The following is a 15,352-nucleotide window of genomic DNA, read 5'->3' as shown; positions in this document are numbered from 1 at the left end:
TGACCTTGCTCTAGAATTGATTAGGTGAGTTCTAGCTAGCTCGACACCTTTGTTGCCTCTTTAGGATCTTTATAAGGTGCTTGTGAACTCAAATAGAGGGGTGTAGTATTGGCTAGACCGATAGTTTTAATTCTGCATTTATTTTGGTTAGCCAGCGCGATTAAGTTTTAGAAAGGACTATTCACCCCCTCTAGTCCGTCATCTCGACGCTACACGTGGTATCAGAGCTTGGTCTCTCATTTGTGGTCTTCACTGACCCGAGAGGATGGCGTCTAGTGGGCTAGATGATTGTGACACACACTTTTTTTATGGCACACACTTTGCACGGTGGAAACACCATATGATTGATCATATTCGTGTAAAGGGACCTAAGTTTTGGTGGGTTATCACAAGTGGTCTCACCCATGTCTTGGACCATAAAAATCTAACCAAAGCTCAAAAGGTTATCTTTGAACTTGATGCCGATGCCTATTTATATCTAATGGATGCTTTGAGCTTTGAGTTGTTTTACAAGGTGAACCACAAAGGAACCGCTCATGAATTGTGGGAATCAATCAAGCACACCTTCGGTGACTCCTCCACATGGGATGATGGCAAGTTCAAGAAGGAGGATGGGTCCAAGGATGAGGTTGCGCATGAGTGTGTTGAGCATGACCACAACTTGGTGATTGTGGAAGATTGCTCCACCTCATGGTCAAGTGATGATGATGATCGATCCACTACAAGTTCACTTGATAAGATTGATGATGCCACAAGTGATGCAAATGATGATGTTACCTCATGCACACTTGATGGTTATGATGATGGATCATGCTCGGATGACATTGCTACTACAAGCTCTCCTACATACCATATTGCTTCATGTCACAAAGTGACACCAAGGTATCTAATGCTAATGTGGTTGATCATGTTGATTCATATGATGAGCTTATGAGTAGACTTGCTAGCATGACCATGTCTTTAGAAAATGAGAAAGCTAAAATAATGAAATTAGAAAATGAAAACTCATTTCTAAAGAACTCATGTGAAGAACATAAGCACTTACTTGATGTTCTTAAATCTTCACATGGTGAGCTAAAATTGACTCATGAGAAGCTTCTGTGTCTCATGAAGAATTATTAGAACAACATGCTTCTCTTATTAAAGCTTTTTCAAAGAAACTTAAAAAGAATGAGAGCCCATCACATGAGTCAAGTGATCAATTACAACATGTGACTAACTCTTGTGATGTAGAGAAGAAGCATGTATCCACCTCTTGTGATGATTTATTAGAAATGCCATGCTCTTCACATATAGATGCTTGTTCTACTTCCTTGTCTTGTGAGACTAAGCTTTTGAAGGAGAACAATGAGCTCAAGAATGAAGTGAAAAAATTGAGCAACATGTTAGAGAGGTGCTACAACACCAAAATCACCTTCGAGCATATGTTGAACAACAAAAGAAGCTATGGTGATATGAGTGGCATTGGCTTCAACAAGAGCATGATCAAGGGGGGAAAGAAAAAGAGAAAGAAAGATGAAGAAGCAAGAACAAAGGAGGCTATCTCATTTCATGTGCTTCAAATGCCATGAAGTAGTACATCTTGCAAATGGTTGCCCCAATAAAGAGAAGCTTAAGTTGAAAAAAGAAGAGATGCTAAAGCATGTCAAGTGCTTCAAGTGCCGTACTTGGGGACATCTCACCTCAATGTGCCCAACCAAGCAATTGGTGAAGCAACAAGAAGAGCCTCAACCAAAGCCACAAGTTGAGCAAGAAGAGAAGCCCCAAGTTCAAATCAAGATTAACCATGAAGATGGTGGTGACTTGATGAAGAAGAAGAAGAAAACAAGAAGGGGTGAAAGAGCAAGACATCCAATGCTTATTCAAGATGCCAAGATGATGAGCAAGAATCAAGATGAGAAGAAGGTGTATGCTCACATCAAGTGTGAAGATATGGGACACTTTGTCTCGAAGTGTCCTACCAAGCTTGAGAAAAGGCTCAAGCAACTCATGAGGGGCAAGGCAATGAGAAGCAATTCAAGAGCAAGGAAGAGAAGACTCTAACCAAGAGAAATTGCTAGTCATGCCGGAAAAGGGGACATATGGCCAATTCATGTCTCCTAGGTAATAATTCTAAGCCTATTTCAATTGATGATAATATTGTGCTTAGAAAGAATGGTGATGGTACCTTCATGGTTGCTATTGTAAAATATCCCGCTACCCATACTAATGCATTGTCTAAGTATGTTGCACCTAACTTAAGAGAATCCAAACTAGTTTGGGTACCATCAAAAAGTGGATGAATGTTTATAGATACCATCGGCATTGAAGGCTTGGTTCAAGTGGTATTCACCTTGTAGATCATGTGATTGAGCCAAGTATTAAAGAGTAATGATTATCATCCCAATGCCATGATAAGTTAGTGAAGTCCAAATGTGCTACATCATACAAGTGATATAAATCTAGTTGTAGTGATTTATTGGCTATAATTATTGGCTTGCAACTATTTGAGTTGAAGCTTGCAAATTGGATGATCATGAACTACCAAGGTATATCTCTTGTTGATCATTTCATTTGGGCGCATATGAGTTAATTGAATTGGATAAATATATAATGTTGCTTACTATGAGATGTTTGAATGGATTTATTGATTAAGTAATCAAGTTTGGATTGATTTGAGTTGGATAAATTCGTGAGATGACTTTAGTAAGTGGATTGAATTGATATATGTCTTGTAAAAGTATTCAAACAAGTTGATTTCAAGTTTGGTTTAATTTGATGAAGAATAGCTCAATAGTTGAAATCTGTCCTATATTTGAAAATCTGAGTGAGCTGTGATCTTAGCCATGTTTGAGTGATCAAAACGTATTGGATTGGCATGAACATTGGTGTACATGCTCTATACTTATGGCATGATATTCTGTAGAAATTTCATGAGAATTGGATAAGAGATGCTAAGGTTTTGAAGTAGATCTTGTTAGCTATAGTGAAGCAGTTTTTAGCATATAGCAGTGGTGGAAAAATTGAAATCTGATAGCAATCTAGAAGTCAAATTAATCTCAATTTTTTACAGCTGCTAGATGACTTAGTAAACCACATCTCCACCAAATTTCGTGGTATTTGGATTTTTGTACATTGGGATATATAGATATTTCTTTGAAGGGTACAGAATCTGCCAGAAAAGTGATGTCTATTGGATCGATAAAGTGTCACTTTGATTGAAAGGTCCTCAAGTTGGAAACATGTTTATAAGTGATTGAGGCACCTAAGTTTGGTTTTGAGATGATATACAAGCATGACAAGCAAAGAGTACAATGCTATTTGATTGTGAAGTGTATTTGACACACATTTGGTACTCAAATTGAAGATCAAGACCAAGCTCAAGATGAAAATAAAGATGAAGTTTAAGTTCTAGAGATTATTGGAGATCATTTGGTAGAAAGAAAAGAACTTAAACAAGTAGAAAGAAAAGAACTTAAAGAAGGATTCAAGGTTTCTCATCAAATTAAGTCCATCACTTGGATCAATCAATCAAGTCATTTCAAGTGAGTATCAAGGATGGTTGTTTGGAGAGAGGTCACTTCTCCCTAGTGTAGGGGCTTGCCGCCTATGTGTAGGTAAACCAAATGTGGTACTTAGAAGGCTAATATGGAAGTGGTGATCCAAGGAATATTTGAGATGCTTAGTTGAAGCAATCAAAAGGGTTGATCAAGAAAAGCAAGCAACATCCAAAACAGAGCTAGTCATGGCACTTCAAGTGGTATTCTAAGTAGCTCTCTCAAGTAAGCATTGATAGATGATAAAATAAGCCAACCACGATAAGATAGTGCACTTGATCATAAGTGGTTCTCAATTTGTATGAGTGAAGAATGGATTTTATATTGATGATTGGTCTTCACCAAGCTATTAAATTGGACTTCACATTGCTATTGTAGAGCTTAATTGGAAACTAATGACTATCCTCTACTCCTAGATAGCAAATGTATCATTGTAATGCGCATGATCATTTTCATCCCTTACTAGTATGCGATTAGTGCATATAGTACATGCTTGTAGGATCATGCATAACAAATGAAAATTTTAAAATTCATAGCCTACCACTATTGCTTGAATGGTTAAATGATCAAGTGGTATGTGTATGAGTTTGTTCATGAGTTAGTGAACCCAAAGTACTTGATCTATTTTGGATTGCTAACAAGTGACAAGTATAACATTGGTAAGATAACCTTTGCAAGAGGTGTGAAGAAGCTTGTCATTGGATCAAACCGGACTTGAAAGCTTAGGCAAATCAATTTAGGTCAAGTCAACTTAGAAGCTCATGATAGTGATAAGAGTACAAGCACAAAACAACAATGCAAATGGATATCTAGTTTGTTTGTTTCAAGTAGTATCTAGACTCAAATAGTTTATCAAGAATTCACAAGTGGTGTCTAGATCAATCTACAAGTGATATCCTACAAGTGGTACTCATGAAGATAGCAAATGTTCAAGAAATAATTTTATTGACAAATCCAACAAGTGGTTCCATACTAGAAAAATCTTTCAAGTGATATCACATTTCTACACGTGGTATCAATCATACAAGACGGTGGTTCCACAAGTGATCCTCAATTTTAAGTGATCATCAATGATGAAAGTTCTCTCACCTACAAGAGCTTAAGTTTATCAAGTGAATGACCCATGCTATGACATAGGGGGAGGTGCCCTACCAATTGGTATCAAGGTCAATGATCCTATATGTGGTATCTCAAGAGCTATACAAGTGGTATCATTCCAACATGTGTGGTGATGTCCATAAAAAATGAAGATTCAAGTGTCAACCATCTACCCCAACCCCTTTGTATCAAAAGAGGCATACCCTTTATGGAAATTGATGACAAAGGGGGAGAAATTGAGATAAAGATATGACAGTTGGGGATTTGGACATGGACAATGGACAAAGAGGGAGCAACATTGAAGAAAATGAGAAGGATCAAATTCTTGGACAATGAGAAGCACACAAGTAGGGGGAGCAAGCTCATAAACTTTGATTCATTGCATTTGATATGTGCACATTCATGTGCTTGCTTGCATTGAATAAGTTTTTAAATTTGATATGCATGCTTGTGTGGTGTATGCTAGTTATAGAATTTGGTTGATGATTTGATAACTATCATGCATAGGTTGGTAGCTAGACTTGTATTTCTACACGTGGTACTAGAATCTTGCTTATAATGTTGATCTCACAGGGTTTCTAGTATTTTTGTTGTCTAGCTACTCATGGTGCTAAGAATGGTGTTAAAAGTGCAACTCCGATTGGTATCACGCTTCAAAGGTTTACTCTATACACCTTAGCATCATTTGGTAGTAATTACTCTCCCACAATTCTAATCTATGCATATGTGCGAGCTTCAAACCAAACACTCTAGTACATATGTAGGGGGAGCTAATACTACTAATTTAGGTTTGTGATACTTGTCCAAAATCATTTACACATTGTAAAATTGCTTGGGCAAGCAACATGAATCCAAAAGAGCTTAATTTCCATATCTTTGTAGAGTTGTCATCAATTACCAAAAAAGGGAAGATTGAAAGGTCCTTGTTTAATTTTGGTAATTGAGTGACAACCTTAGGTGGACTAATATGTGTTTGAGTGATACATAGGTGATTAGTCCACAAGTATGTGTATGAGCAACATATGCCATGACGGTGAAGATGGCTTGGAGTTGCTGCAAAGCTTACACATATGATGATAAAGGAGCTTATTGCACATGAGACATGACATTGAGTCATGTGATCAAGGTGGAGAAGATCAAGACATGACTTGGCTCGATGAACCGGTTGCAAGTGTGAAGGGAAGTTGAGTGATGACTTGGTGTCGATGGACCGAAGCAACGGTGAAGAGCAAGTGAAGTCAAGATCGATGAACCAATATGGTCATGTGATGATATGGAGTGGATCATATCATTGTCGATCATATTGGTGCATGTGTTGCATCGACATTGGAGGAGATGGAAAGAAATACGCAAGGCAAAGGTATAACCTAGGACATTTCATTTCACCGGTCATAGGTGTGTAGAGAAGTTGATGACCGGGTTTAGGATAGATAGTCGTACTATCAAGAGGGGCAAACTTGTTTGCATATCAGTCATATAGTACCACTCAAGTGATCTAACTTTGCATCGTTGCTAGGATCGACTAGCATGGTAAGTTGAGTGGCTAACTCCTTAAAAATGATTGTGAACATGCTAACACATATACACATGGTGCTATACACATGGTGGTGTTGGCACATTTGCAAAGGAGAAGTTGGAGTTGAAGCGGATCAACTCGGTGAAGAAATGGAGGTGAAAAGTGGTCCCTGGAGGTGATCGGATGCAGGCCTCGGGAGGACCTACGCGTCCGGTGAATTTTAGCCACGACGCGCTGGCTGGCCAAAGCTAAGGAGTTGGGACCGGACACTGGCCCTGGTTTCACCGGCATGTCCGGTCACCTTTTGAAGCACGGCGTGTTGGCGCGAACGGGCGCGCAGGGACTGAGTCCGGTCGACCGTGACGTATGGTGATGTGGTGAGGCGCTGGAGGTGATCTTGGCATGCAGTGAGGATCAGACACCGCCATGCGTCCGGTCATGGTTCATCTGACGTGTTAGGTCATTGAATCGAGGCTCTCGGAGCTCTCTGTTCGTGACCGGACTCTAGGGCTCGAGCGTCAGGTCGTGCCAGCGGTGTGTTCGGGCTTGAGCGACCGGACGATGGGCCAGCGCATCCGGTCATTGCGACCGGCGCATCCGGTCAGCCCAAAAACGCCTAGTGAAGGGGTGACGGCTAGTTTAGCCCGTGAGGCTATAAATAGAAGTGTTGGCCGACCTTAGCCGGTTGCTGAGCACCCTTGAGCTTTGGTGGCTTGTGTAGGTGTGCTTTAGAGCCCTCTAACTCACTTGTGCTTGACAATGATCATCCAATCGAGTGAGTGAGCAATTCTAGTGTGATTGCATCATGAGGTTGCATCGAGTGCCACTAGGTGTTCAAGTTGCAAGCCGGTGGTACTTGTTACTCTAGGAAGTTGCCACCTCCTAGACGGCTTGGTGGCTTGTGGCTCCGTTGAAGCACGCGAGAAGATTGTGCGGTGCTATGGAGGAGGATTTATGAGGGGGATTGTGCTCACCCCGCAGGGATCGTGAAGAGCAACTCTAGGTGAGCGTGTCATTGAGCTACCCTCACTTTCGGGGTAGGTTGTTGTGGTGCTCGACGTGCGGGCTTGGCGGGTGATGCCAATTAGCCGCCGAACCACCAAGTGAGCGGTCGACACAACGGGGACGTAGCTTGGTGGCAACCAAGTGAACCTCAAGAGAAAATCACCGTGTCAACATTGTCTTTATTATCTTCTCGGTGGTTTGCATTCCGTGCAACACAAGCTTGTATTTACACTTCACACATTGTGCTTGTGTAGTTGCTCTTGTGACTAGTTTAGCTTTAGTAGCTTGCTAGTTGCCTTCTTGCTTGTGTAGCATAGAAGTAGCTTCCTTGCGTGGCTAATTTGGTTTTAGTAACCTTGTTAGTCACATTGCTTAGTTTATGTAGCTAAGTATTTTGCGCTCTATAATTTAGCTTGTGCAGCCTTGTTATTGAGCATTGCTAGTGAGCTGAGGTGGCTTTGTGCTTTTGTATCACTAGTTGTGTAGGAGCTCCCCTGGTTGTATGAAGTACTAGTGCATAGGTTTGTGTGACCTTGCACTAGAATTGATTAGGTGAGCTCTAGCTAGTCTGGCATCTTTGTTGCCTCTTTAGGATCTTTATAAGATGCTTGTGAACTTAGATAGAGGGGTGTAGTCTTGGCTAGACCGATAGTTTTAATTCCGCATTTGTTTCGGTTAGCCGGCGCGATTAAGTTTTAGAAAGGACTATTCACCCCCCCTCTAGTCCGCCATCTCAACCCTACACCCGCTCTTCCCCTTTCTCTCCTCTCTCGCTCCCCCACCCTCGGCCTTGTCGCCCACCGGTGCTCCACCTCCACCCTCCCCTAATCAGAATCAAAGGAGAAATTTGTAGGCCACTTGACCCTATCGCCAGCGCGCCGCCCACCCCCGCCACTCCATCCCTACCCTCCCCTATTGTCAATCGAAGGAGGAAAGCCAGACCCCTAGCCTCCACCGCGGATCTGCCTAGATGTCACTTGCCACCTCGCTTGCCGCCACTTCACTCACCACCACTAATCCAACCACCTCCCTTTCCAATCCTCAACCACAAATATCCTTCCTTAACCCGAAAACCCCAAACCCTAACCCTAACCCACGAAACCCTAATATGGATCAAAGCTCACCAAGGTCGAGAAGGTCAACAAAGATGGAAATCGAGGAGGTCAATGGAGATAGAGCTCGTCGGAGAAGAGGAGGTAACCATCAGATTTGGCTTTTTTACTTCCTCCTTGATCTCTTTTGTTCTAATTCTATGTTACTTATTTCCTTTTTTTGTTTTAGTTGATTTAGACGGTGAATTTATTTCTATTTCTTTTGGGGTGGGGGTTAAAATAAAAGTGCACCATCTAACAAACTATAAATATGGTTATGCTATCATGAAAGCTTAATCATCCAGAGATGGTTATACTACAAGGAAAGTTCAAGCGAAATAGGTGAGGTCTGTTTCTCTTGGCTCTTCTAGTTCCTTGGGTTCTTCTGTTTCTTTACCTGTGTTGATTCAAAAGCAGCTCCTTTCGCTCTAAATATTTTATTTGTATTTATCATATCTCAATCTATCTCAAGATTTTTTTTTCTGAAATTTTAAGAGTTCAAAGATATTTTTGTGATTTAAAAACCTTATCAAGTGCTACCAGATTTTTTTTAAGTAAAGAAAGAACAAAGGCCCCGTTCGCTTCGCTGAAAAAATAAGCCAAAACACTGTTCCGACTGATTTGTTGTGACTTGTGAGAGAAAAACATGGTTCCGGCGAAAAAAACAAGCTAAAAATACGGATTATAAGACAAGCGAACAGGGCCAAAATCGTCTTCAAAACCACTCCAAAACCAGTCACTTTGAACAGAAAACCACTCCAAAAGCAGGTCACTCAACGGTTTTGGGAGTTTATGAAGTAAGATGTGTGGTTTTAAAGTTGATGATTCATTGAGGTAAAATAGATTTTTTTTTCTCAAAGAAATCAAGAAACTTCATGGCCCACGCAGCTGCCCTAGCCTTTGCAGCCGTTGCTGATGTGCCCTAGCCTTTGCATCCGGGCGACATCCGCAGCGGCCACACTCGCCGCCTCGATCATCCGACGCGTTGGCGGCGAGCACCATCTGCCCATCCTCGCGGAGGCAGGCGGCGAGATGAGCTGAGGCGGGCAGGGCTCGGCAGCATCTCTGGCAGTGGCCGCCGTCCTGAGCCTGCCGTCCCTTAATTTGGATCATGATTTCACGAAAACAGTAGAAACCGGCATGGAACAAAATCCAACGCACAACTACAAACACGGTTATGCTACCAGGAAAGTTTAAGCATCTCCGACTATAAAACATCTTTATGTTAGCGACGCACATCTGCTGTGTCTTTGACCAGTATCTCCCCCCATCGGAGGTAAGCTACAGTCAAGAGATGGCACACTTTTGACAGTCTGAAGTCTGAACTGATTCGACCACCAGAGCCAAACCAGAAAACATGATAGAAGACTAGCAAGAATGGACAACCATAATGTCAGGTTCAGCCAAATGGCAATCAGCATAGCCCAGACTTTGTTCTACTGCCCGTCCCCAGCTTTGAACTGCAGAGGGCTGCTCTGTTCCTGGCCTGCTGCAAACTACCCTGCTTCCGCCTTCGTTTTGCAGTCCGGTCCGATCTTGCAGAAGCAGCAGCTGAACAGCTTGGCTCGGCGTTTCTCCCGTGTCCGGGACTTCTGACGGGGAGCACAAGCACCGCAGGGTAGAAGGTGTGAGCAGCAGCCACGAAGAACTCTGAATTCATCAACCTTTGATGTGTCTCCAGCGGTGGCTTTCAGGGGAGCGTTTCCTGGGGCGGACGCTGCAGGGACGACAGAGATCTTCTGATAGCTCAAGATCCTCGGTTCGGTATCCACTGTGTCACCATCTGCACCGCCATGGAGGCATCCCAGGATATGGGACGGCTTCTCCTTGGCCTGCCCCACGAGTGGGGAAGGGCAGTCTCTTCTGGATGATACGACGGTTCTGCAGTTTGAGGTGACTGGGTCCTGCACCTCGCGGTCTTCTCTTGATTCCATGACAAGGCTGACGGATGAGTCCTTGGATCCAGCTCTGTTGCAAGAGATAGGCGAAATGTTGATTCGGATGTCGACGTTGCACCTCAGCAAATTCTGCAGAGATGCACATAGTGGCTTCCAGAAGCTCTCTGATGTTGGGACAACCTCAGGATGGCAGAACTGTAGTTCAGCAACTGCCACACCTACAATTCAGAGCAAAAAAGAATGAAATCTGACGTGTAGAATATCCATAGTCAGGAACACAGTGATGCTAACTGAATGTATGCAGTCCAAATTGGCAGGCAATATTTGATGCCTACTAATGCAAGATGCACACCCATTAGGAAGACAACACCACTAGCTTATCAATAAGTATACTTAATGCTATGTCATGCATGTGTCCAGACAAACATGTGTTTTCTGAAATGCAGCACTGAGCAACTGTCTGGAAAGGTGTATTAAGGTGGACCACAGCAAACAACTACAGTAAGTAGGGACATGCTGTTCAGTAACAAACAGATCTGTCTCCCAATAAAACAGAAGAAAGAGGTCACACACACAGAGCAAATTACCTTGGGTTGTATACAGAGACGACAACTTCCCATCCTTCCGTAGTAGATTTTGAAGTGGAGGGGATGAACAGTTTTCAAGAGCTTTCATCCATATCGTCTCCAATACATCTGGATCTCCCAAATTCATGTCTAGAGAACTAACTTTGTTCTGGGAACAAAGATGGGAACTCGTATCTAAGCTTTCATCTTTCAGTACTGCAGTCCCATCATCTGCACAAAGTACAGCTCACTTATCAGTAAACAGACATACTGATAAAGTGACATTGACACAGTTCCACTTCACAGTGCTTCTTACTCTCAAATATTTCAACATTCAGGAGAGATTAAATTAAGGGGGCAGAGAATATCAATTACCTGTCTGACTTTCAGTAAACATGCTTGAAACTGCAGTATCATCTAGACAGTAGGGTTCCATCATATTAAACTGTAACAGTGCAGCAGTAAGCCATGTAGACTGGTTTTTTGTTGTCTTTAATTGCTTTTCAGTTTCAGAGAGTATTTCCAATGCATTCCTAAGTTTGTGTACATCCACGTCAGCAGCTGCAAAATTGATAGAAAGTTAGAAAGAGATGGAAACAGTAAACAGGTATACACTGTGAGTGTAAATACTCCCTCTGTCCTGGAATACACTGCATTATGACTTCTAAAATTTATACTGAAATATAAGGCATTCTATATGGTGCCCATGCTCAGATTTAGCTAAGTTTGCTAAAGAGGAAACCACAATTAGAGAAGAAACTCCTTAATTGGGTTTAATCCATGGGTACATGCATCATATTTGAGTATTCCCTTAAGTTGTTTTAACATTTTTCGAATGCATTGTTTATAGGACACAATATTATGCAGCTAACTCATCAGTGAAAAAACACAATCTTATCTCCAGCAAGACTGCAAGAGTATTCAGTAGAAATGATACAATATCTTGCACTTCTGCAAAGCTTATCAACAACAGCATACAAGATCTGAGGACATTTAATATGTAGATACATGATTTTTTCAAGCTTAAGAAGAAAGAGAGCATACATGTATGTTTGCCAGTAACTCTTCTAACTTCTGAAGAATCTGAGGGGTGCTTCCCAGCTAAAATATCCATGATAAGATTTGCAAGCTGAGCTAATAACTGCAGAGGGTCGACTTTTGAGCTCAAAAGCTCCCTGGCCCTCCTCACAATTGTAGCAGCATCTGATGACATGGCCAGATTGAGAAGATCAAGCAATTCCTCGTCTGAGACATCACCCATCTGGAAAAAGGGAAGGAAAAACAAAGAAAGTTGAGGTGCCGACAAATTGACGGTTTTCAACCGAAAAGGGTTAAAACCGTAGATTGCTGTAACAAAAAGGAAAGGAAAAACAAAGAAAGTTAAGGTGCCGACAAATTGACGGTTTTCAACCGAAAAGGGTTAAAACCGTAGATTGCTGTAATAAAAAGGGAAGGAAAAACAAAGAAATTTAGGTGCCGACAATTTGACCGTTTCCAAAGGAAAACGGTTAAAACCGTAGATTGTGGTAACTCCTTTTCATAAAAGAAAACCAGAGTAATCAACCTACCAGCTCATGTGTCACTGATTTGCTGATTCTCTTTCCAAGTAGAGTTAGTTGGTCAAGCATTTGAATTGCATCTCGAATGGAACCGTTAGCCTTGCGAGCAAGAAGGTCCAGTGCCTCTGCTTCGAATTCCATGCCTTCTTTTGTACAAATCTTGATCAACCTGCGGGCAATCTCTGCATCATCTATCTTGCAAAACCTGTAGCTCTGGCACCACCCTATGGAATTGCTTGGTAGCTTATCAATATCGGATGTGATCATAACAAAGATTGTGCTCTCAGGAATCCCTTCAAGGCTATTATAGATGGAGTACCATCCCTCCTTGTCCATGTGCTGGCAATCATCAACAATCATAACCTTGAAGTGTGAAGAGGCAGGGACTTCACAGGCATTCCTGAGCAAGGCCGCGACCCTAGATTTGCAATCAAGTTTGGAAGCATCAATCTCTACCACACTGCTGCTGCTTCCCGAGAATATGGCCACGCACTCGTCACAGCGCCCACATGGTTGGTTCCCACCAGTGGAACGGCAATTGAGCGCTGCTGCAAACATTCTAGCCGTGGACGTCTTGCCCACGCCGTGCGGACCATGGAAGAGATAGATAGGAGCAAGCTTCCCTTTCAGAACAGCGCCTGAAAGAGACTGAGCAATAACACCGTGCCCAACAAGCTCGGAGAAAGATCTGGGGCGGTACTTCTGAAGCAAACTCCTGGAACTCTCCTGGAACGTGCTGGCCTCCCCCCTCCGGCCAAGCTCCTCCCCACCAGCCACCAAACCAAAACCCCTGTCCTTTGCGATCCTCGACATCCCGGAGATGGCCGAGCAACAGCTCTGGTTATGGAGCGCCGCCTTGGCCATGGCATTGGCCTTGATGATGTTGATGGGCGAGTCGGCGAGCCGGCCCGACCTGAGGCTGTCCCCAAACTCCTCCCTCCTCTGCTGGAGGTGATCGTACGCGTTGTAGCTGAAGCTGTGCCTGCCGTAGGTGGTCTTGTTGTTCTTCGCCCCCTCCGGCTCTTCCTCGTCGAGGGAGCAGCCCCCCCAGATGGTCTTCTTGGCGGAGAACTTGGCCAGCGAGTTGGTGTCAGGGTCCCTCAGGGATCTGGACCGCATGATGGCCACCAGGGCCCTCGAGACAGGAATGTCCACCGAATGCCGCCTCCCATCAATCATCTTGCTGCCGACTGCTGCTGCCTCCACTGACGAAAACTGCGATGCAAACCAAACCAGCGTGTCATGGAATGGAACAACAGGCCTTGACAAGGCTACCACGGAACAAAAAAAAAATCAGGCATTGCGCGGTGAACACACACACGGTTAAAGCAGCAAGCAATCCGTCCTCCCGGCGGCCGGTGGACGGAGCACCGGTCGGGTCGGGGAACCGAAATGCAGACTGGGAAAGAAAATCTCGAGAAAGGAATCTCCTTTACAATCTTCCGTCGGCGATCAGCATTGCCATGCGAACGGCCTCCCGAGGAATCCGAGCGGAAAAGAGACGACAATCCCGCGCCTTGCTTGGTTCCGAGCAATCCCGGGATTTTTATTTTTTACACCAAAACCCCGTACGGGGACTGGAGGAACAAAACGAAGACGCAAGCGCGAAATGCATCCACGAGCGGTGGAAAAAAAAATCCCCGCAATCAAAATAAGCGGGAGAATTTCGCTCCGCATTCCACAATCGCCGCGCGAGAAGGTTTGGGGATAAAGAAAAAGAAAAATCCGGCGACCGGGACGAGACCAAGCACGCAGAACCACGGAGCGAGAATCCAGCCGAGAACAAGGAACAAAAACCCAAGCAGCAACATCGCTAAGAGATGGAAAGGGATAGAGATGGGGAGGGATAAGAGCAGCCGCAGAATCCTACCGCCCTCCACGACGACGACGATGCACGCAAGAGCCCGGAGCGGCGGAGCGCCTGGTCCTCCACTCCTCCTCACGCGCCGTCTCGTCGTGCCACCGCCGCGCCGCGCCGAACACAACTCCCTGTCGCCGCCGCTACATTAATAGCGCGAGACACGCTCGCGAGGAGGAAAAGGAAGAGGAGGCCAGGCGAGGGAGCCGCGACAGGAGCGAGGAGGAGTGGGAGGAGACGGGGAGTGGCAGCGAGCCGTAAATTCCTGGGCCGGCCGGGAGGTGGAAACGGAAGCGGTGGCGTGCGGTGCTCGGCCTGGCGCTGGAGCTGGTTGGCGGGAGCGGAGCGGGGGAGAAACCTCGTGTGCCGTGCCCGCGGCGTGGCACGGCCGCGTTAATCCGTGCTGCTCGCGGGGGTAGTTTGGTCTTTTCTGGATGGGGTTCTGTAGAATTCCATTGCGGCGGGGGTGCATGGCGGGGAGTGGATGAAAGGTGGGCCACGTAGGTGGGGCTCGGTTGTCAGTGACGGAGGTGGGAGGTGGGAGGGACTACTGTCCCGTAGCGGACGGGGTGGTGTGTCACTGTGGGATGGTGGGCCCGCGAGGAGGGGTGGAGCTCGTGACCCCACCGCTGGCCGCTTGACCATGGTCTCGTACTCTCGTCTCTCGTCACCCCCCGCTCCCCCTTTTTCTGTCTTTTTTTTTTTTTTTTTTTTTGCTTTAGGCCCTGTAAAGATTTAGGACGTAAAGTTTTAAGGTGCCACATTGGGTGTCACAAATAAATTATGGAATCTGTCAGTAATTCGTGAGACTAATTTATTAACCCTAATTAATCCGTTATTAGTACATGTGTTACTTAAGCACCACATTGTCAAATCATGGACTAATTAGGCTTAAAAGATTCATCTCGCAAATTAGTCGCAAACTTTGCAATTAGTTATTTTTAATATATATTTAATACTCTATATATGTGTCGGTGTTTTGGAACCGGGGGTCCCTCAACCAACGAGTGAATTTGTACTGCGTGTCCCTAATCCCGGATGGTGATGCAAAGAGACACAAGGTTTATACTGGTTCGGGCAGTCGGGGCCCTACGTCCAGTCTGAGAGATTGATCTTGTATTCCTTGCACCGGAGTGCTCGTGGTAGGGGGTTACAAGCTGAGTGAGAGAGGGAGCTAGCCCCAGGTCTCGGCGAGGGTGGTGCGAACGGCTTGGGACGTTGCTCC

The 15,352-nt window shown here is 44.5% G+C and overlaps 1 protein-coding gene across 1 annotated transcript; it reads right to left on the bottom strand.

Annotated features, from left to right (window-relative positions):
* Window positions 1-9,438: 9,438 nt before the first annotated feature.
* Window positions 9,439-14,398, bottom strand: LOC136472531 (protein STICHEL-like 2). The gene is made up of 6 exons (XM_066470230.1): window positions 14,140-14,398; window positions 12,279-13,484; window positions 11,755-11,971; window positions 11,086-11,271; window positions 10,732-10,941; window positions 9,439-10,362 (listed from the first exon to the last, which is right to left on the bottom strand). The coding sequence occupies exons 2-6, from the start codon at window positions 13,446-13,448 to the stop codon at window positions 9,743-9,745; spliced, it is 2,403 nt and encodes an 800-aa protein (XP_066326327.1). The 5' UTR covers window positions 13,449-13,484; window positions 14,140-14,398; the 3' UTR covers window positions 9,439-9,742.
* Window positions 14,399-15,352: the final 954 nt, after the last annotated feature.

Source organism: Miscanthus floridulus, chromosome 8, assembly GCF_019320115.1.
Source record: "Miscanthus floridulus cultivar M001 chromosome 8, ASM1932011v1, whole genome shotgun sequence".
Taxonomy (NCBI): Eukaryota; Viridiplantae; Streptophyta; class Magnoliopsida; order Poales; family Poaceae; genus Miscanthus; species Miscanthus floridulus.
This window is presented reverse-complemented; position numbering and strand designations above follow the sequence as displayed.